Source organism: Carlito syrichta, unplaced genomic scaffold (genome assembly GCF_000164805.1).
Source record: "Carlito syrichta isolate Samal-C Ts95f unplaced genomic scaffold, Tarsius_syrichta-2.0.1 Scaffold307024, whole genome shotgun sequence".
Lineage (NCBI taxonomy): Eukaryota > Metazoa > Chordata > Mammalia > Primates > Tarsiidae > Carlito > Carlito syrichta.
The window spans coordinates 277,588-299,298 of NW_007251120.1; the positions used below are offsets into that span (position 1 = coordinate 277,588).

At 38.8% G+C, this 21,711-nt stretch overlaps 1 protein-coding gene across 4 annotated transcripts in view; it reads right to left on the reverse strand.

Annotated features, from left to right (window-relative positions):
- Positions 1 to 12,598: 12,598 nt before the first annotated feature.
- FMO5 (flavin containing monooxygenase 5) overlaps positions 12,599 to 21,711 on the reverse strand; it is a 31,310-nt gene continuing 22,197 nt past the window's right edge. For 2 of the 4 annotated variants that reach the window (XM_021715365.1, XM_008063764.2), the window contains 2 exons: positions 18,635 to 18,707; positions 12,599 to 12,913 (listed from right to left, as the gene is read on the reverse strand). In XM_021715365.1, coding sequence (XP_021571040.1) covers positions 12,835 to 12,913; positions 18,635 to 18,707 — 152 coding nt within the window. In that variant the 3' untranslated portion in view covers positions 12,599 to 12,834. Of the gene's footprint in view, positions 12,914 to 14,940; positions 15,915 to 18,634; positions 18,708 to 21,711 lie in introns of those variants that run through there. The other 2 variants (XM_021715366.1, XM_008063763.2) reach the window with 1 other exon arrangement.

Here is a 21,711-nt window from a genome sequence, read left to right on the forward strand (position 1 = left end):
CTCGACCCCGCGGGCTCAGGCCATCCACTCACCTCCGCCTCCCAGAGGCGCGGGATTACAGGCTGAGCCACCGAGCCCGGCTAACTTTTTTTATTACTTATTTTTTTTAATTATAAAGATGTGGGGTACAATTAGGGTTAGGTATACAAACATTGATTACGCAGGTACCCTTGTTAATGAGGTATGCCCCTCCCTCCCCTAGCAGTTTCCCTCAACTGCCAATCCCACACTCCCCCCACCCCACCCCCACAGTTTCCCATTACTGCCAAACGCTTTCTTATAGCATATGGACTTCGTAAACTTTCAATAAACATTTGCAGTATGAAGGGCACATGAATACTGCTTACTACATTTCCAACTAGATGTGACATGTAGGCTTAAACATAGGCAGTGATGGGGAACCCCAAGTCATATAGGCTACCCTTTCTGAGTGAGCAGCTCTATTTGTTGAAAACATCATTTTTATATTATGAAGTTGAAAATCCACTTAAGTTCAACAAATCCACTGCTCCTACATCTTTTGCTCTGCCCCATATAAACTCATTATCTGGCTCATAACCAAAGTCAGTTTACAGGAGAAAAGGTACAATTTTATTGTAACCTCGTCCCTCCAAAATCTTTACTGCTTGGGTGTCTCCTTTTGGTTATCCCTACCTTTCCTCTTTATCCCCCAATCCCTTTCATCCTTCCCATAGGACTCTGAAGCAAGGCCCTTGAAGGAATAATACATTAAAACTTGACTTGCATACTATTCAGAGTTCTGCCCCAAGATGGTTTCTCCATGTCCTTGGTATGTGTTTCTTTGCAGTAGTTGATCAGCTTAGAAGCAAACTGAGTATTATATTAGCCAGTGGAAAACTTAATTAAGGAGAGAACTGGTTTTGTAAAGCTGAATGGAAATGACTTTGGGTTACCTGCTTTGGGAGAATATCCATGCATTGTACTGCTCTAATAGCATTTGTAAGTCACTCAGCAGTTAATAATAAAAGTCAACTTTGAATTTTGCATGTTTTAGACACAGAGCAAAAGTAATTTGACATGTAGGAAGAATTATTTCTCTTAGGTCCAGATTTCTTTTTTTTCCCCCTTAGACTCAGGAATGAGTAGGTAAAGAAACAAGACCCTTTTAACCAATAGCAATATAACTTTTCCCTTTAGTTTTATTGCTGTTACCTCAATCCTCTTTCCTTCTAGAGAGAAGGAAAAAAATGAGTTAATAGGCAAAGCAATTGGTGACAGTTTTCCTGATGTTATCGTATCTAGGATGTCATTGCCACTGGTCTCCTCAGATCAACCATTCTGCCTGATAAACAGGAAAATAACATGGACGGTCTCACATGCAAGCTTCTATGCACACAGCTGAAGGTGCCTACTTCCTGTGAGAGGAAAGGATGTGAGAATGATTTTACAGAACTGAATGACAGTTTAAATTGGGCATCTGGAGGCTATATTCCCATCTCCTTTCACCAGGTTTCATCCTCATTTATGATCAAAGATGGATATTAAATCTGATCTTGGTGGTTTGTTTCAAAAAGCAATCTTAATCTTTTTTATAAAGTTAAACATATGCCTACCATGCAACCTAGTAATTCCACTCACAGATATTTATACAAGTGAAATAAAAACAGATTCAAACAAAAATCTGTATGGAAATGTTTGTTTGTATAAAGTATAGGTGGCTTTATTAATATTCACCCCCAAATGGGAAGAAACATAAATGTCCTAAAGCTGGTGAATGAGTAATCAAAATGTAATATAGTCACGAATGGAATACTACTCAGCCATAAAAAGGAATATGATACACAGTAATATGGAGGAATCTCAAAAGCATTATGGGAAGTGAAAACAGCCAGGCTCCATTTATATGACATTCTGGTAAAATCAAAACTATAGGGTCAGAAAACAGGTTAGTGCTTGCCAGGAGTAGGGAGTGAGGGGAGTGGTTTTCTAAAAAGGGGTATGAAGAAACTTGGGGGAAAAGATATAGAACAGTTCTGTATCTTGATTGTAGTGGTATTATCAAAACTCACTGAACTGTGCACTAAAAAGGGTGATAATTCATATTACTGTATGAATATTATACCAAAATTAAAGAAAAAATTGAATACTATTAACAAAATCAGCTTTAACAAGAAAAAAGATACAAATTTATATACAAAAGAAGCTCAACCATTGAGTGAACTAATTATCTTAAAAAGCAAATACCAATGATTTTATTTTTAATTTTTCAATAGTTTTTATATAGGCTGAGAAGTAGTGAAGGTCATGCATACTGCCCACTCAAAAGAAGAGAGCCCAAATTCAAAGGTACAGAATTTTCCCCAAATAGTGTCATAATTCTGCCTTTCAGATTCTGAAGGCTTTGCATACAAATTATATCACATGATCCTTAGTACCGCCCTCTGGGGGTAGGAAGAACAGATGATCAATCATATCCCATTTTATAAATGAGATGCAGGTTGAATATTTAGTCAGCATTTCTTGATATGCGTAGTTCATTTAGTTCAGCAAAGCTTGACTGAGGGTCTAACACTTGTTGGACCTGTTAAGCTGTCCTGCTCCAAAGGAGCTCACGCTCTTGAAATCTCTAAGGAAATCATTACAACTCCAAATAGGTATGACCTGTAGTGACACTTATGACTAAACAGTCATGAAAATGTCCTCCAAAATTATAGGCGTACATTATTGGAAGAATTAGTATCTTAATTAGTATGCATTGATGGAGCACTTAGTATGTATTTGTCATCACCACGTGAGTATTGATGTAGTACAAGTAGACTGCGAACTGTAAATTGTTTGACTTGGAGAAGTATCTTTATTTTTCTAGTTGTAAATTTTCTGTAAAGTGAGAGGATTATGCATGTGATCATTAAATCCTGGGTTAGTTTGGAGGCATCAGTATGAATTCATGTTTAGCCTAATACAGATACAGATGGACAAATACAGAAATACTTATAATATATGTTTATTCATAGGCTAGTATACATGTATGTTTCCAGGTTTTGTCCTCTGAAGGGCCTGGAAGCAATGACAACCAGGAGCAATGAGCATACCTAGCACCCAGTTCTTAGTTTCTAATACCATTCAACAATAAAAGTAATCAGTTCTCCTGGAGAAATGGCTGATTCTAGGACTGGGGCAAGATATATACAAGATAAGTCTCGAGCATCCTGTAGTACCAGAAAGTGAAGACGTGCTTTTAAAAAAACAAAACAAAACAGCGGTTGTATATCATAATGACACAGGAGCCAACAAAAAGAACTCCCAATGAATGGCTAAGGCTGGGATCATTTGAAAACTGAAATAAATAATTCAGTGTTGAATATAATCTGAATTAAAAATAAAATTCTTGAGCCTATACTGATAAAAAAAAAATGATTGAATAACAAGTAAATGGAGAATAATTCTTATACTGAAGAATTAAAAAGAAAAAGTTATGTAGGTACACTGCCCTCAAGAAGATGGAACATAATTCTCCTTAAGTGTGAGCTGAGCATAGTAACTTTCCTTCAAAGAGTACAGTATGGAAAGGGGGGAAAAAGAAAAACCTTATGGTGGAAAAACCTGACAAACACTACCTCAACCAGGTGGTCAAAGTTAACATCATTACTAATAAGTTATTAGTAGCAAGCACCCTTGATATGCTATGATGAAAATAGCACTTTATTTCTGAGATCTTCCTCCCCAAAACCCATAGCCCCAGCCTAATCATGAGAAAAAAATATTGGACAATCACAAATTAAAGGATATTCTACAAAATACATAGTGCGTACTCCTCAAAACTATCAACATCAAAAACAGGGAAAGTCTGAGAAACTCAAAATCTAGAGGAGCCCAGTGATGGTTAAATGTAATGTATCCTGGATGAAATCCAGTGACCAAAAAAAAAAGAACATTACATTTAAACTAAGCAAGTCAGAATGTTTAAAAATGTGCCTAGGTCCTAAGAGACAACAAAAAACTGAGGAACTGACTCAGATTAGGGGAGACTGAAGGGGTAAACTCGGGAATAATGCAAAGAATTGCAAATGAGACAGAAGCAAAACTTATTACCCACTTTCCATACACAGAAAGGGGCCAGCATTCCGTAGGCGAGTGTGGCTTTGAAGGCTGAGAGATTGGGTGTATTTAAGGCTCTTTTGACTAAGGGAAAAGTCTGGAGGTTGTATTCTTTAATGAAGATAACAAGGAAGTCACAAAAGTCTTGTTTCTAGACATCCCCAGGCACTGGTGACTCCAGGTGGTGGGCCAGAGAGGCTGGGCCAGAGGCTGGTTACAGAAAACTGACAACAATACATCATTGCTGGAAATGTAGATGCCTAGATGAACAGTTAGGGCTAGACATGCTTAAGGGGCTAGCAATAATTACCAAATCCAAACTCATGAGGACTCTCTGGGAGGCCGATTTTACTTTTGCTAATGATTAAGAGGTAAAATAATAGGCTGGTCAACAGAAAGGCTCAGCAATACATGACAGGGCTAAGGCTGAGAAAAAAATGGCTGCACTACTGTTAGGATTATTTTACCAAGTTCTTCTAAGATTCTTGGGGTTTCTACCTTCCAGAGATATAACAGTTAAATACAAAATGGAATCCTGAATCCAATCCTGGAACAGAAAAATTAAATTAGTGGAAAAAGTAGTGAAATCTGAATAAGGACAGTTGTCTAATTAATACTGTTAGATCAGTGTTCATTTCCTTATTTTAATCTTTGTTACAATGTTATATGAAATATTTCCTTTAGGGATCCTGGGTAAAGGGTGTGTGGGAACTCTATTTTTTCAACTTTTCTGAAAGATAAATCATTTCAAAATAAAAAGCTTTTAAAATTAATAAGGTAATGAAAAAATAAAATACATGAGGAAGTCCAGTGCCATGTTCTACTCTTCAAATGAGAGAATGTCTACCCAAGAAAATAGAGAAGAAAGAGCTCTGAAAAGAGATGTAAAATAAGTTGATTTAAAAACATCAAGGAGCGGAAGATGCTAGTTTGAACACACCCCAGCTCCACAACACTCCCACCCATACCCACACAATTTTCACAAGTCAGAGCTGTTAGTACTGGCAGTTAGTGGAGTACAATAAATGCCTCAGGATTAGTGGGAGGCTTGGCAGAGCCAGTTTGGCTTCATCTGGCTGAATAAATCATTCTCAAATCTGATTAGGCATCAAAATTACCTGCAGGGCCAAACGTACGAATTGCTAGGCTATGTGCCCAGAGTCTCTGATCCAGTAGGTCTAGGATGTGGTCTGAGATTTTCTGTCAAGGGCCAGGTGATGATATTTCTGGTTCACAGACCACATTTTGAGAAATACTGGGCTATGCAAGAGTCTGGAGGCCAGTGTTGGAGATCCCCAATAAAAGACATTTTGTCAAAAGGAGTTTAGCTGACTCTCAGAACCATAATTGTCTCATTCCTCAGAAATAAAAACTCAAAACCAACCAGGAAGTGGGACAAATCTCTCCCATACAGAATTCTAAATAATTTATGTAGATACTGCCCCCTCAAGGAGGTAGAACATAACTCTAGGCCTGTGACCACTTACCCTTGGAAAGGCCAGCTTGCAGGTTTGGCCTATAGATGGTATCTGGGAACTTTGATTTGGGGAGGATTCTTATCACCCTAACTGATGAGAGTGGCTCAACTGTGTCTAAACTTTTGATACAAACAGTGTGGCTTATGCTAAACACCTGCTTTCCTTCTGGGAGTCTGGAATTTTTGATATGTGTTAAGCAGAGGGATCTTATGTGATTAGCCCCTACTAAAAGCTTTGCCACTAAGTGGAGAGATGTGAAAATTTTATATCTTCTATTTTTTTATAGGAAAAAAAGCTAGGTAATTATCTGTGAGGAAAGGGGACAAAGTGAGGCTTAAGCAGATAGGAGGTATGCAATAATGAACTAGAAGAGTGGGACAGATAATTGACTAGAAAAATGAAGTTTGGTTAGCAGGTAGCACTGAAGTCCTACTTATGCTTGGTGATTATGAATTTAAGACAATGCAAATCACCATAGTGGCATTTTTCTCTTGACATGTGTAGCTGTTTTGGTGCAGGCACATAACCAAAGGTGAAGCTTAGCCAAGCAAGTATGGAGGAGGGCAACAAAGGAGTTGAGCTTGTGTGGCAGAGTGATTATAATGTTAGATCATGGATTTTATTTTATTAAATATTTATTTATTTATTTATTTACGTGTCGAAGTCTCACTGTGTCGCCCAGGCTGGAGTGCAGTGGCATGATCACAGCCACCGCAGCCTCACTCTGCTGGGCTCAGGTGATCCTTGTACCTCAGACTTCGAAGTAGCTGGAACCACAGGTGTGCACCACCATGCCTGGCTAAATTTTTGATTTATTGTAGAGACAAGGTCTTGCCAAGTTGCCCAGGCTGGTTTCGAACCCCTGGGCTCAGGCAATCCTCTCACCTCAGCCTCTCAAAGTGCTGGGATTATAGGTGTGAGCCACCGGGCCCAGCATTTATTTTTATTTTTCATTTTTGAGTCAGGGTCTCACTCTCTTGCCCAGTCTGTAATGCAGTGGCATGATCATGGTTCACCACATCCTTGAACTCCTGGGCTCAAGCAGTCTTCCCTCCTCAGCCTCCTGAGTAGCTGTGAACTACAGACTGCACCACTACTCCTAATTTTTTTATTTTTTGTAGAGAAGAGGTCTTGCTGTGTTGCCCAGGGTGGTCTTGAACCCCAGGGCTAAAGCAATCCTACCTTGACCTCAGGGCTGGGGTTACAAGCATGAGCTACCACACTTGGCAGAGCATGAATTTTAAGCCAGGAGGGCTAGAAAAGGAAGACAGAACAGCTTGATGGAAGCCCAGTGGAGTCAAAGAACTTCTGGAGTCAGAGTATCTGAGTTAATGAACCGAAAAGGTGAGGGGTGATATCCGAAAGTGGCGTGCTTGAAATTGAGATTTTAGTGGTGGTATAGTTATTAGCAATGATATTGGCTTAGATGGCTTAGATATAACCATGGTATGGGTGTAAGTATATGAGGTGAGGTAGGTCATAAAATCACTGGAGTAAGAAGGTCATAGAAACAATCATTGGAGTAAGAAGGCTAAATGGTGGCAGAAAGTATTAGAGGTTTGCCTCAACATTCATTCTCTCTTCCTTATTAATAACAAAACCTCCTTTTTACCTGGGCACCTTGGCTCTCTATATAAAGACATATGTCTTAGCCTCCCTGGTAGCTAAATATATATGTGACTAAGTTCTTCCATTGAGATCTAAATGAAAATGTTATATGGAACTTCTGTTAAGACTTCTTAAAAGAAAAGGAGTGTGCCCTTCTTACATTTCTCTTTCCTTTTGTGCAGAATGCCAGTATAATGGCTGGAGCTGCAGCAGCTATCTTGGACCATGAGGTATAAACCACATACTTAGTGAGGATAATGGAGCAGAAAGAGGAGCTGTGGAGCTGTTATATCATCTGAGGACTATCTACTTGAAGACTTTTTTTATATAAGAGAAAAATAAATTTCAGTCTGGTTTAAGCCATTGTGTGGGGTTTTTTGTTATGTGTTGCTGAACCTCATCCTAATACATTAGATTGGTGAAAGTATTACCTACATAGATGTTAACATCAACTACAGGGGTAGATATGTATTATAAAGAGGCAGAGAACTTGGTGTTGAAATTATCACTGAATGAAGGGATGTAAGCAAGTCTGTAAATAACTTCAGTTGGGAGTGGTTATGGGTGCTTCAAGGAGCTGGGGACTATGAGAAAGCAAGGAGAGACAGCATGAGGATCAGGGAAGATACTGTTTCTTGGGTTCAGATCCTGACTTTCAACCGGGCCTGCTGGCTCACACCTATAATCCCAGCACTTTGGGAGGTCGTGGTGACAGGGTTGCCTGAGCCCACGGGTTCGAAACCCGCCTGGGCGACTTGGCAAGACTTCATCTCTACAATAAATCAAAAAATTAGCTGGGCGTGGTGGTGCTTGCCTGTAGTTCCAGCTACTTGGAAGGCTGAGGTGGAAGGATCACCGGAGCCCAGCAGGTCAAGGTTCTGGTGGCCAGGAGCGTGCCACTGCGCTCCAGCCTGGGTGACAATGAGACTCCTACTCAAAAAAAAAAAAAAAAACAAAAATCAAGATCCTGAATTTCTAAGTGCTGTATTTGATTGAGGAAACAAGTTACAGACAGGACATATTGCTTGTGTTTCAACATTAGAGAGAACACACTGGCTCAGATCAATGACTCAGAATGTTTTTAGGAAGAACATACTTGCCCCACAGATATTTTAGAACATTAAACACCCTTTAATCTCCTTAATTATATTATTCACTGTTTTAATTATTGAACATTATATATTTTACCTCCCATGTTGAATTTATTCATTTTATTAATTTTTTTTTTTTTGAGTTGAAGTCTCACTCTGTCACCCAGACTGGAGTGTAGTGTCCGCTCCCGGCAACTGCAGCCTCGACCTGCTGAGCTCCAGCGATCCTTCCACCTCAGCCTTCTGAGTAGCTGGAACTACAGGCACACGCTACCACACCCGGCTGATTTTGATTTATTGTAGAGATGAGTTCTCGCCAAGTTGCCCAGGCAGGTCTCGAACCCGCAGGCTCAGGCAATCCACTCACCTCAGCCTCCCAAAGGTAGCCCATTACAGGCTGAGCCACAAAGCCCGGCTTTAATTAATTATTAATTTGCAAGCTCTTGCTATATTCTGGGCACTGCATTAAGTGGGAGGGACACACAGATTAAGTACAAAGTATCTTCCTCCAAGGAATTTACTAGTTCAAAGAAGAAACAAATGAGAGAACCAATAGTTATATGACGGGGGACCCCCCAAAAAACTTAACTTTTGGAAGGCAGGCCCCTTGTAGAAGCTTCCCCCACTAAGTAAGTGTTCTAAGAGCCCATCAGCATCAGTGTACCAGCTAGTGTTGTGAGAGGCTGCAGTGGTGTTTTTTGTTTGGGTTTGTTTTTTTTTTAGATTGTTTCAACATGTTTGCTGTTTTGCCCGTTTCATGATGGATGATTTACACAAACAACCTCTCCACACCACACTAAGTGCTCAGCAGTTTGCAACCAAGTACAGCATGAACCCCATGCCCGATCCTCCTTATTCACCCCATCTTGCCCCAAGTGACTGTTTTTTTGTTTCCCAGGATGAAAAAAGTTCTCAAAGAGACTTTTTGCTGATGTGGAAGAGATGAAACCAAAAACGTCAGAAGCACTAAAAGGAATCCAAATTGACAAGAACTATTTGGAGCAATGGAAAAAGCATCTCGATAGGGATATTGCATCAGAGAGTACTTTGAAGGTGATTGAAGTTTAAACATGGAAGAATAACTACACAATTTTTTATAAATGAATTCCAGGTTTTTTATGGATCCATCCTCGTATAGTGTGATAAGGGTATTCATTCAGTTTAACTGAGGAATACACCAGGTACAAGGAGAGTACAAAGAAAGATCACCTGTTTCATACTGGGGATTGGGAAGATATTCCTGGAAGAGATAACAGATGAACGGAATTGTGAAGATGGAAAAGGAGCTAGCCAGCTGGGCAAGTGGAGAATTTTTCAAGAGGCGAGTATAACACAAGTGTGTGTGTACAAGCATGGAAAACTTGGCACTTTGGGAAATTCCAAGTAGGCAGTCTGGAAGATGTTTATATATTATGTTACTCTTAACCAAAAGCAACAGGGCACACACCCAGTATTAAGTAAAATTGTTATCCCGTGCCTTTGGGAGGCTGAAGTGAGTGGATTGCCTGAGCCCACGGGTTCGAGACCCGCCTGGGCAACTTGGCGAGACCTCATCTCTACAACAAATCAAAAATCAGCCAGGTCTGGTAGCGCATGCCTGTAGTTCCAGCTACTTGGAAGACTGAGGCAGAAGGATCACCGGAGCCCAGCAGGTCGAGGCTGCGGTGGCCGTAAGCGTCCTCTGCACTCCAGTCTGGGTGACAGAGTGAGACTCCAACTCAAAAAAAAAAATTGTTGAGAGTCGGCCACGGAGGCCCACCTGAACATTAGGGATCAAGGTGGACTGTGGACCCCGAGACCACTAGGATGCATTCAGGAGCTGTTGACCCCATTCTCTCCTCCCTTTTTCTATTTAGCCAAAAGGAACTCTGCTGACCTAAGCTGAAGGCTCTGTGACTGTGACAGACATGGCTGACTCTAGAAACTCATTGTTCCTGTTTCCCATGAACTGCAGTTTCGGCTTAGGTATTAGATATAATTCAAATTCAGGTCACATTTGGGAGCCTTCTATTCGGTGCAAGCTTCTTTATAAGATTTAAAAGTATATTTGTAGAATTAGTATATACTTATGGAGAGCTGTTTTCAGCTTTAGATGGTATAGATGATTATCTAGAGTTACCAGAAATGGCCCAGCACAAACTTTGGGCTGGGCCACATTCCTAAGGGCCCAGCGTGTACTTTGGACTGGGCGTATTTCTTTTAACTAGCTACAGTTAGTGTAGGGTTTTCTACTTATTATAGAAATTTAATTTATTTTATTCATAGAAAGTATTGTAGAATAGGTTATGCTACGTCAGTGAATTATGTTAGTTCAAGCATGATCAAACATGATATTTTGAGGTTTAATCAGCTAACTTTTGAAATTTCATTGTTCCCATTTTCTACTATTGTGGTTTTGGCCTTAGTACAATTTACAGTTTGTAGTTTATATTTGGGTTTCATTTTTAGAAGCTTTATTGCTGATGATCAGCTTTATATATTAGGATTAGGAATTAGAAAGTTTTATAGAAATTAAAACAGATATATAGGATTTTAGAATAGCCATTTTGTTAAGAGATTGTAATCAATTGTTCCTAGAAACGGCCCAGCGTGATCTTTGGACTGGGCCACATTCTTTAGGAACTGGTTTGAACTATAATTAAGAGTTTCTATAGTATAGGTAGAATTAGCACAGAATAGAAAGGTATTAGGATTTAAGTTAGTCATTAGGTGTTGTGTATGCATAAGCTTTAGAAGTTATTGATTATTAGAATATTATGATGTTGGAATTGTTGTATTGCTGTTGAGGAACATTAACCAAACATAAGGAACAGTGAGATAATTTTGGGGTTGTCCTTCCTCATGCTTGGGAAAAATGCCTGGTGGGTGGGGGACACCCCTCATTCACCTGGCTTTGTGTTCATGTGAAAGTCTTGTGATTTAGCCTGTGAAAATTTGGGATAAAAGACTTATGGTTTGTCCCATTAAACGGCTTTTGCTCAATCCGTTGAACAGATGTCCATTTTCTTTCTTTCTCCCCCACCCCGTCTCTTTCTTTCTCTTTATTTCTCCAGAATAATTGCCGACGCCACCACACCTCCCAGGGACCCCCTAAATCTCTCTGCAGGGGCTGGCCCCCCGCATAAAATTTCTTATTTATTAATGTACTTGTCATTAACATACCATAAATTGTGCTAGTAGGAACTACTGGCTTAATGTGCTTAGCTGAAAGAAAGAACTTATCTAAATTATCTTAAGGAATTGTGTTGGCCAGACTCGGTGGCTCAGCCTGTAATCCCAGCACTTTGGAAGGCTGAGTTGAGTGGATTGTCTAAGTCCACAGGTTCGAAACCAGCCTGGACAACTTGAAAAGACCTTGTCTCTACAATTAAAAAAAAATTAGCCAGGTGTGGTAGCGTGCACCTATAATTCTGGAAGGCTGAGGTGAAAGGATCACCAGAGCCTAGCAGGTTGACACTGGAGTGGCCGTGAGAGTGCCACTGCACTCCAGCCCGGGTGACAGAGTGAGACTCTAAAAAAAAAGTTGTGTCTTTTGACCTCGTATCACCATATCACCTCCTCTACAATTGTAGTCTATACTTATTCAGCAAAGAAAGCAATATTGTTTGTGTTAAGTTATATTATGCTTTATTAGATCAAACTAATTTGTAGAGTAATCATGGAAAAGCATAGTAACTTAAATGGCTGATACTAGTCAATATTTCTCCTTTGAGAAAACCACCAGATGGTCGCTCTGGGTCAAATCTTGAGCCAAAAATACTCTTTTAATACTTTTTTTAAAAAAACGTTTTAATTACATAATAATTTTAGATTTAAGAAAAGCTGCTTTTTTGTGTGTGGCTTCCTAAAAGATCTAAAAATAGGCCTCCCATATGACCCCGCAATCCCCTACTGGGAATATACCCGGAGGAACTCAAATCACTCTATGAAAAAGATACCTGCACATGCATATTCATTGCAGCATTATTCATAATAGCAAAAACACAGAACCAACCGTGCTACCCATCAAAAGAGGACTGGATAAAAAAATGTGGTTCATATACATGATGGAATATTACACAGCCGTAAAGGACAAAATTATGAACTTCACAGCAACTTGGATGGACTTGGAGTCTATACTACTGAGTGATCTATCACAGAAACAAAAAACTGAGTATCATTTTCTCACTCATAAGTGGAACTTGAACAACTATTAAGGGATTGGTAGTAGTAGAAAACTGCCAGGGGAGGGCAGGGGCACACCTCAACAACAAGGGTATCTGCATAATAAACATTTGTATACCTAACCCTGAATTGTACCCTACTTATTTAAAATAAAAAAAAAAAGAAAAAAAGAAAAGATAGTGCAGAGTTCCCATATATCCCCACACCCAATATCCCTTATTGTTAACCTGTTACATTAGTGTAGTACATTTGTCACAACTAATAAACCAATATTGATATGTTATTATAAACCAAAATGCATACTTCATTAATATTCCCTTAATTTCTACTTAAAGTCCTTTATCTGTTCCAGGATCCCATTCAGGATACCAACTACATTTAGATATCTCCTTAGGCTCTTCTGTACCATGACAGTTTCTCAGGCTTTCTTTGTCTTAAAAACTTCGAGGTGGTTGGGAATTCTGTGGGATATTCTTCAACTTAGGTTTGTTTAATTTTTTTTTCATGATTAGACTGAATTTAAGTTTTGGGGGAGGAATTCCACAGAGGTAAAGTGACCATCTCATATCACATCAAGGGTACATACTGTCAACATGACTGGTCACACAATCATCTAGCTGCGATCGTGTTTATTTCGTTTCTTAATTGCAAAGTTATTTTTTCCCTCTTTCCATACTGTACTATTTGGAAGGAAGTCACTGGACAGCTCACACTTAAGAAGTGGGGAGTTCTGTTCCAACTTCTTGAGGACAGAATACATACCTTCTTTGGAATTCTTCTGTTTGGGAGATGTGTCTATTTCATTTTATTATTTTATTCAATCATCTATATCAGCATGAACTCATTTTTTAATATTTTATGTTAATAATCCAATGTTAGGTTACTTTATTGCTCAAATTATTCCACCTTTAGCCACTTTGAGATGGCTCCTGTGTCCCTTGACATATGCCATTTAGTTTGCTTTTTGAGCAATTCCTTATACTCTGGGATTATAATAATATATTTTTCTGTAATCAGATTTAATATAATTAGGAAAATGATATAACCTTTTAATATAATTACAAGAGCAAGCTATGGTAAGTTATTAGTAGACATTCATCAGTAATGAGGGCTTTGTATCTTAAATTATTTTGAGTTCAGTTTCCTATTCATATCTTTTAGCTTGGAACAGAAATTAACCAATGATTTTTTTGTAACCTTACATATTATAAGTAGAATAAGAAAGTCAATCGATTTAGAATTACATATTTCTCACTTAAAGAGGAAACTGGGGCTGGGAGTGATGGCTCATGCCTGTAATCTCAGCACTTTGGGGGAGCCAAGGTGGAAGGATTACTTGAGCTCAGGAGTTCAAGACCAGCTTGTGGAACATAGTGATACCTCGTCTCTACCAAAAATAAAAAAAATCAGCTAGGTGTGATGGCATGTGCCTGCAGTCCCAGCTACTTGCGAGGCTGAGGTGGAAGGATCACCTGAAATTGAGGTTGCGGTGAGCCATGATCATGCACTCTAGCCTGGGCCACACAGGGTGAGACACCCAACACAGAAGAAGGAGAACAAACTGTGGTACTTACTGCTGATAAGGGAATATTACCAAAGGACTGTTAATAAAACAAATTTACATGCTAAAAGACAAATTTGTGTGTTGAAAAAAAGAAAATTAAAAAGAAAGACCTTCAGTTTAATTCTGAACTAGAGTAATCTGCAGGTTAAAAAAATACTAGGTCCATTTTAATGAAAAAGCATCAATATCACAAAGATTAGAGAAGGAAAAAGACCTAAGAAGTAATACCAATTCCCAGTTTTCTGATTTTCCAAAGGCATTTCACAGGTAAATTAGGTGAAATGGCAGGCAGTTGTCCTAGTAGTTAAAAGATTAGGCAGAAGTTGTATTCACATTTCTGGTTCTCTTACATGTGTCTGTATTATGAAAGATGATAATACTTGATATTCTCTTCAGTTCAACTTTATCCTGTTGTTAAATTATAGGCAGCAATTTAAATAGGAACATATTGTACAACAGCTTTTTTATGAACATACACCTGATTGGTACCTTTCTTCATCGAGTTCAGTGTGCCTGACAACTGATCCTTAGTTAATTTCTCCATGAAATAGAACAGAGCAAAACTACAGACAAGAAAACAGAACCATCAGCAGTACTGGGTTATATGTCAATGACCCTGCTTTCTTCAGAACTATATGGTATCAGCAGAATGTCCCTACTTTTTTTTAATACCAATTCAAATTTAATACATAAATAGCCTCTTTAATTACTTATTACTTAGACTCTATGTAAGAGAGGTGAAGGAAGAGAAAAAATTAGAGTAGGGGGAGACAAATAAAATCACATTTGTAGACCACACTACAATAGTTGGCAGCTACTGTCCATATTTCCTAAGATAAAGCCCTGTCAGATCCTAATATTGGAACCAAGAGATTAAAAAAAATAGGACAGCTAATTTGCAAATTCCAAATTTCTCAACTGAGTTAAACTTATTGGCAGATGCTAGATTATTTGAATGACCTATAAGCCTGGAAAGTTGAAGGTAGTTTCTTTATTGAGAAAATAAAGACATATTTCTTAGGGAAAATAGGTTAAAATGACCAGATATCAGGTACACTAGTGAACAGCAAGTGGAAATAAAATGTCTTAAGTATTTATATGTCTTATCTTAGATACACACAGCTATTAGAAGATCATTATTTCTCTTATCTCTTGGGAAACAAATATTTAGTTTTAATATAAAAAACAAAAATTGAGCTTCTAATAGATAATCAAATCCCATCAGAAGAAGAGTTACATGAAACAAGCCATTTCTAATACAGATGCTGACTTATACTCCACACCATAAAATCTGATAATAACAAACATTTATTAAGCACCTACCACATGTCAAGAACTCTGCTAAGGGCATACAAAGATGACTAATCTGGGGATTACTGGAAGAAAAAAAGGATGGATCGTGAGATAAATGGAGAGGAATCAGCACAAATGAAAAAGTGAGATTTTACTATAGGAAAAAGAGGAAGGAATTAATGCTTTTGAAAGCGACACGAAAGTAGATTTCTGGGCAATACGAAGCTGGGAGTCATTCAATATTGTCATGCTCTGAAAACATCTCTAGATCAAGTTTCCCAATGAAAAATGGGGCAATGACAATGGGACAGCTAAAAATAAGCCATAATTACAGCAAAGAAAACAACAGCTAGCATAAACTTTCCTATTGTCACTGTTGAAGTTGTGTAATTACTCCTTTCAACTACTCTTGTCATCATAGGCTTCCTGATACGATCATCTGTGGTGAGGATAGCTTTTCGAGCCCCATGCCACTTTCCAGGGCCCTGTAGACGATACTGGATTGGAGTACAGGGTCCCAGTAGTATCTGTAATGCTAACTTGGGGTCAGTAAAGGCCAGAGACAGCAGATTGGGCCTGACTCCCAACAACTCAGCAAGCTCTTCCATGGTACCTACGTAGTCTCCTTGAATGGTATGGCGTTGGCTCTCCACATACCTGAAGTGGAAAAGACAGAAGTCATGGCTCATCAATAATTCATTAAGTCAGTCAGTCAATCAAAGCTTTCTGAGTGTCTGCTATTGACTCAATATTGAGTTAGGAGCCGTGGAAAATAGAAACGTAAGACGTTTGTCACTGTTCTTAAGCATCTTTACTAGAGGAAATAAGACATATACCTGAAGCAGAGATGAATATAAGATTTTGATAAATCATGTGGTTTTAGACTACTAAATATAAATGCACAGATGGGGTAGTTGAAAGAGAACTATCACAGCTCGGTTCTGGAAGGATGTGGAAGATGTAGATAAGATGAGGGTTAGGTATAGCAGATCTAGGTACAAAGGACTCTGATGTTATGAGAAAGAGAGAACCCACCATAAAAATTCTCAAATATGAGATTCTCAATTATTTTATGAGGACAGTGGTGGTAGGGTCCACAGGGTAGGACTTCCCAGGGCCAATGTTAATTTGGAATTCTGAAAGGACAAGGGAGATGACTTATCCCATAAGAACAAATGGTCCTCCAAATGGAGTCAGATGGAATGGTTATACCAAAAGCATATTTAAAAAGCTAAAAGGAGCCGGGCTCGGTGGCTCAGCCTGTAATCCCGCGCCTTTGGGAGGCTGAGGTGAGTGGATTGCCTGAGCCCGTGGGTTCGAGACCCGCCTGGGCAGTGAGACCTCATCTCTACAATAAATCAAAAAATCAGCCGGGCATGGTAGCGCATGCCTGTAATTCCGTCTACTTGGAAGGCTGAGGCGGAAGGATTGCGGGAGCCCGGCAGGTCAAGGCTGCGGTGGCCCAGAGCGGCCACTGCACTCCAGTCTGGGTGACAGAGTGAGACTCCAACTCAAAAAAAAAAAAAAAAAAAGCTAAAAGGACTTGGGGGGGATGTAATTATTGGTGATATCTTTGTGGAAGGAGTAGAATTTGGTGAGCTAACAGGTGACTTTTGCTTTTTACTATGTGTAATGAAAATAAAACAGAGCAGTAGGGCAGAAAGGAAGAGAAAAGACAAGTCAAGTTAATTGAGACTGAAAATGAGGTCAGGAGAAGTGATTAAAAAATAACTTTTTTTGAGTCAGGGTCTCACTCTGTTGCCCAGGCTGGAGTACAGTGGCATAATCATGACTCACTATAGCCTCAACCTTCTGGACTCAGGTGATCCTTATGCCTCAGCCTCCCAAGAAGCTGGGATTACACGCATACACCACCATGCCTTGCTAATATTTTGATTTTTTGTAGAGACAAGCCCCGCTATGTTGCCCTGGCTGGTCTCAAACTACTGAGCTGAAGCAATCCTCTTGCCTTGGCCCCCCAAAGTACTGGTATTACAGGTGTGAGCCAGTGCACAAGATAGAATTTCAGAGGAGCTAATAGAGAGTCAAGTAGGAATTTACTGAAATGGGACTAAATTTAGAAGAGACAAAGATAAGACGGGAAAGAATTTGAGAGCTTTCCCTTATAGATATATGTTGGTGTGAGGGTTTATAGGAATGCATTTATTTATCCTATAGTATTCATGTAGGTTTCACAAAAGATGTTCACTAGTTCCTGCCCTGGAGGGTTATTATGAGGATTAAATAAACTCATGCATATAAAACATTTAATGTGTTCACACAGTCGGCCCTCAATAAAGGTTAAATTATATCCTTGGGGTATATGACTGCTCATAGTCAGAAGGTCATTAGACAAAAATAAGAGGAAAGTTGAAATAAGATAGTTTAGTGCCAGAAAAGAAGGGAAGAGAAAGCACTCCAAGAAGGGAGAAATGCTTGAAAGCACCAAACTCCATAGTGAGAGAAAAGAAAATGAAGCTCATCATGAGTGACCTTCAAGAGAGCAGTTTCAGGAGTAAGAATGGAAGTTACAATCAGGAGCCTTAGAAGGCAAAGGGTGAGAATTTAGAAACATTACTGCAGAAGTTGGGCAGTGGAAAGGAGGGAAACAGGAGAGCACCTGCAAAGGGTAACAGGCTTAACAAAAAACTGACTTTCTTTTCCTCCAAGGTGGGGACAGTTATACTAGTATAATCAATTGAAGAAAACCACCTCTTTAGACCTGGAACAACTGTGCCTCTGGCTCTTCCACAGGCATTTAGGGAACAGGGAACTTACTATCAACTTCCACTTGTCCAAATAAAAACCATCCAGTGACTGAGCTCAAATTCTGAAACTTAGACTGCTAAATTACTGTGTTCACCAAAGCACTAAGCATCTGGTTGTTACCACCTTCCCAAATCATGTGAACTATTCATACCATGAGTCATTGTGACCTACGAGTGCTATCACATGGTGCAGCCAGCAAAATGGCCACTGCAGATTTGTAAATCACAGATCTGTAATTCAATCATATCCATCTCTCACTAATTTCTTGGCACCCTTCTTCTGGCAGCTCTACTAGCTCTTCAAGTAATCCTCACAAAAATAATATACCTAATTTTCTCTCTTTTTCCTACTCAACTTTTTTTATAGGCCCTAAATATAGGATTTAAAGCATTTTTCTTAAGTTTTTCTCCTTTCCCATTCACATTCAAACTACCATTTCTTCATTCTGTTAAAAACTGTTACTGTTTTATCTTCAAAATATAATCTGTTTTATCTTCAAAATATAATCTAAATCCTTAAACTAACATGAGGAAACTAAATATAATACTGACCTTATTAAGAAATAAGTAGAAAAAATAACCATATATCTTCCTAGGAGAATTTCTTACCTATTTTCCATTTTCTCTTGAGCCTTAGATATATCTGCCATCATTTCACTTTGTGAGGGCAATGTCTTTAGCCCTAAAAGGAAAAATTAAAACTTTAAGCGTAAAATAGTCTCAGTAGGAACAATAATCCTATTAACAATATGTTACAATGAATTCAGAGAAATACAGAATAGTTTTCTTTACTCAAGGAGGTTGCAATTCACGTGATCCCCTTACCCTACCACTGCCATAATATAATGATATTAACATCTGTAGCTTTCTTGACTTTACTTTGTCTTTGGAAGATACTTCTCCTATGTTTTCCAACCAATAGCTGCCTCCTCCCCAATATAGTCTTTCAGTTGGGAAATGAAGTATGGACATGAGAAAATGATAAATGGCCTTAAAAATATATGGGAAGCGAGGTACCAAGTAAAAAGGCAGGAGAGTGAGGAAACACACCTGCACCTGTGTTCTTGATAACAAAGAGGCTTTATACCACAGAGAAAGGAAGTAAAAATAAACTCAATCACATTTTATGCATCGAGTCCTATAGAAGATAAGTCTCACCTTCTAAACTTTTTAATTTGGTAATAGTTGGGGATGATACCAAGCTATTATTGGGTACCCAATATTTAAGCACTAATGTACAAAGAGTTCCAGTTATAGGAATTTTACACCAAGAACAGGGCTAGACAAAGGTAAATAGTATTTAAGCCAGTATAAACAACTCTAAGCTTAAATAATTATTTATGCCCAAATAACTAGGCACTGTGCCATGTAGAAAATTTTGACTTCATTCAATCCTAAGGTGTTACTCTATAAAATTCTGAACTATTAAATATATTTTACCTAATGTAAGACTTCTCTCATGGAACTTTTTACTATCTTCATAAATCAATGAGGAAACACTGAAATGCTTCATTTTACAGTAATCCTAAGTCTCTTAGGATACTCAAGAAAAACATTTTGAGAGTTGATTTCCAAACTACTTCTTACAGTACCACCATAAGTTTTACTTCTAGTAGCTAGAAACATTATGGAGGAGAAGGTCAATTTTTGGCTGTGAGAGGCAACCAATTCATAAAAGAAAGAAAGGGGGAGGGGGAAACAACCAAAACACTCCTATCTATCTATCTATCTATAGATGCATAGATAAAGATGTATGCAATACCTATGGTACAGTTCTCTCTTAATTCATAAATTCTATTCTTGCAACATTTTTCTTGTTTCACACATAATATTTTTTTTTACCATATTTCTTATCTTCCTCCTTCATACCTTGTTCCCTCTCTTGGATTCTCAAATAAATGACTGGCCACAGCACCTGAGCAGTTTTATTTTCTCTCTCTAATCTCCAACATGTATTTTTCACCAAATCCTTTCCCCTGTGAAATTTCATTTAAGTCTGTCTCCTCCTATTCCTTTAGCTTGTCCTTACTTTGGTTTAAGGCTTCATGATGTCTTACTGGGACTTTTACCACAGGCTCTTACTGGCCTGCTTCTCACTTCACTCCCCTCTCGCACAAACTCCAAACTGCAAATCTTGTCTCCTCTTCTCCCAGTTAAAATCCTACAGGGGTTCTCTGTTGCCTACATTAAATGCAAACTTCTTGCATGGCACCCAAGGATTTTCTTGATATTGTCTCTGAATATCTCTGGCTTCATTTTCCTTCATTCTTGCGATACTTTATGTTATAGCATTCCGAACTACTTGTAGTTCCCAGAACTTGATTTGTTCTGCCATTTTTCTCTCACTGTGCTTCAATATTAGTAACTAGTGATAAATATTAGTGTTTATTTTCCCTCTAAGGTCCAGATTCCCTTGTCCTTTCAGTAAACTTGTGTAGTGATGTAGTTGTAGGGAAAATTGGATACTTATTGTCCACTGTCCCCATGGCAGCTCCTCTGCATTACTACTGGAGCAGCTGGTTAGGATATAGTAAATATCTGCTGAATGAACAAACTCATTAAATGTCTGTGTAAAGATAATGTTACAAGAGGAAAAGGGATAAACGGTATTGCTGCCATTCCACTTTTCCAGTCCAGTCAGCCTTTTAACATGACAGGAAATTGGCTAAAGTTTTTCATAAGCTGAGAGCCTCAGATAAGAAGTTTCTGTTTCAGAGTTTAGAGTTTCATTTACCTCCAGGCGAAACAGGTATGCATTTGAACACACATTTATTAGATACTTCCTCTATGTGCTAAGCATTGGTCTAAGCTTGGTATACAAAAGCAAGTAAACATGATTCCTTTATTTAAATAGCTTTCAATATAGTACTAAGAGAGGGAAGGAGGAACTTTGCATAGGCTTTTTCTCTACAAGTAAGAAGTAAAGGGAGAGTATACTAATAAGAGAGGACAGCAGAAGCAAAGGCACAGAGTACAAGGGTACCTGCTGTATTTGCTGCTTAGAGGGCAGGTAATCCAATGCCTCTAGAAGGCTGTAGGATGTATGGTAAAGACTGGTAAAAGATGGGCCTGAAATTGCAGGTTGTATCCAATCTATGGAGGAACTTGAATAACATGCTACACCATGATTCCTTCTTGTGATCCAGAAAACCAGTATATCTGGAAGTGATTTTCAAGAAAAGAAAGTTGCTAAATGAAAGTAGAACACTTGTGAGGGCTGCAAAAGAAGCAAAGAGAAAAGAAAGTCGTTTTCAGTTAAGGTAAGGAGTAAGTTCAGTGTTCTAGAAAAAGGTGAAATATTTCTTTGACAAGGGAAGAATAATTGCTGAGAATACAGGAAGAAAAATAGGGATTGGTAGGGAAAGGACAGGCTTTGTTGGGCAGACATAAAGAATGGGAGAAACCAGCTAACCCCAAGAGCTTAAAATAGGCACAAAGTAGAATCAGGGAATGAGAAAGGCAAAAATTTGGTAGACAGGTTAGCCATGGATAGAATTAAAAACTCAAAGTTCCAGCCGGGCTCAGTGGCTCAGCCTGTAATACCGCGCCTTTGGGAGGCTGAGGTGAGTGAATTGCCTGAGCCCGCGGGTTCGAGACCCGCCTGGGTAGCAAGACCTCATCTCTACAATAAATAAAAAAAATCAGCCAGGCGTGTAGCGCATGCCTGTAATTCCGGCTACTGGGAA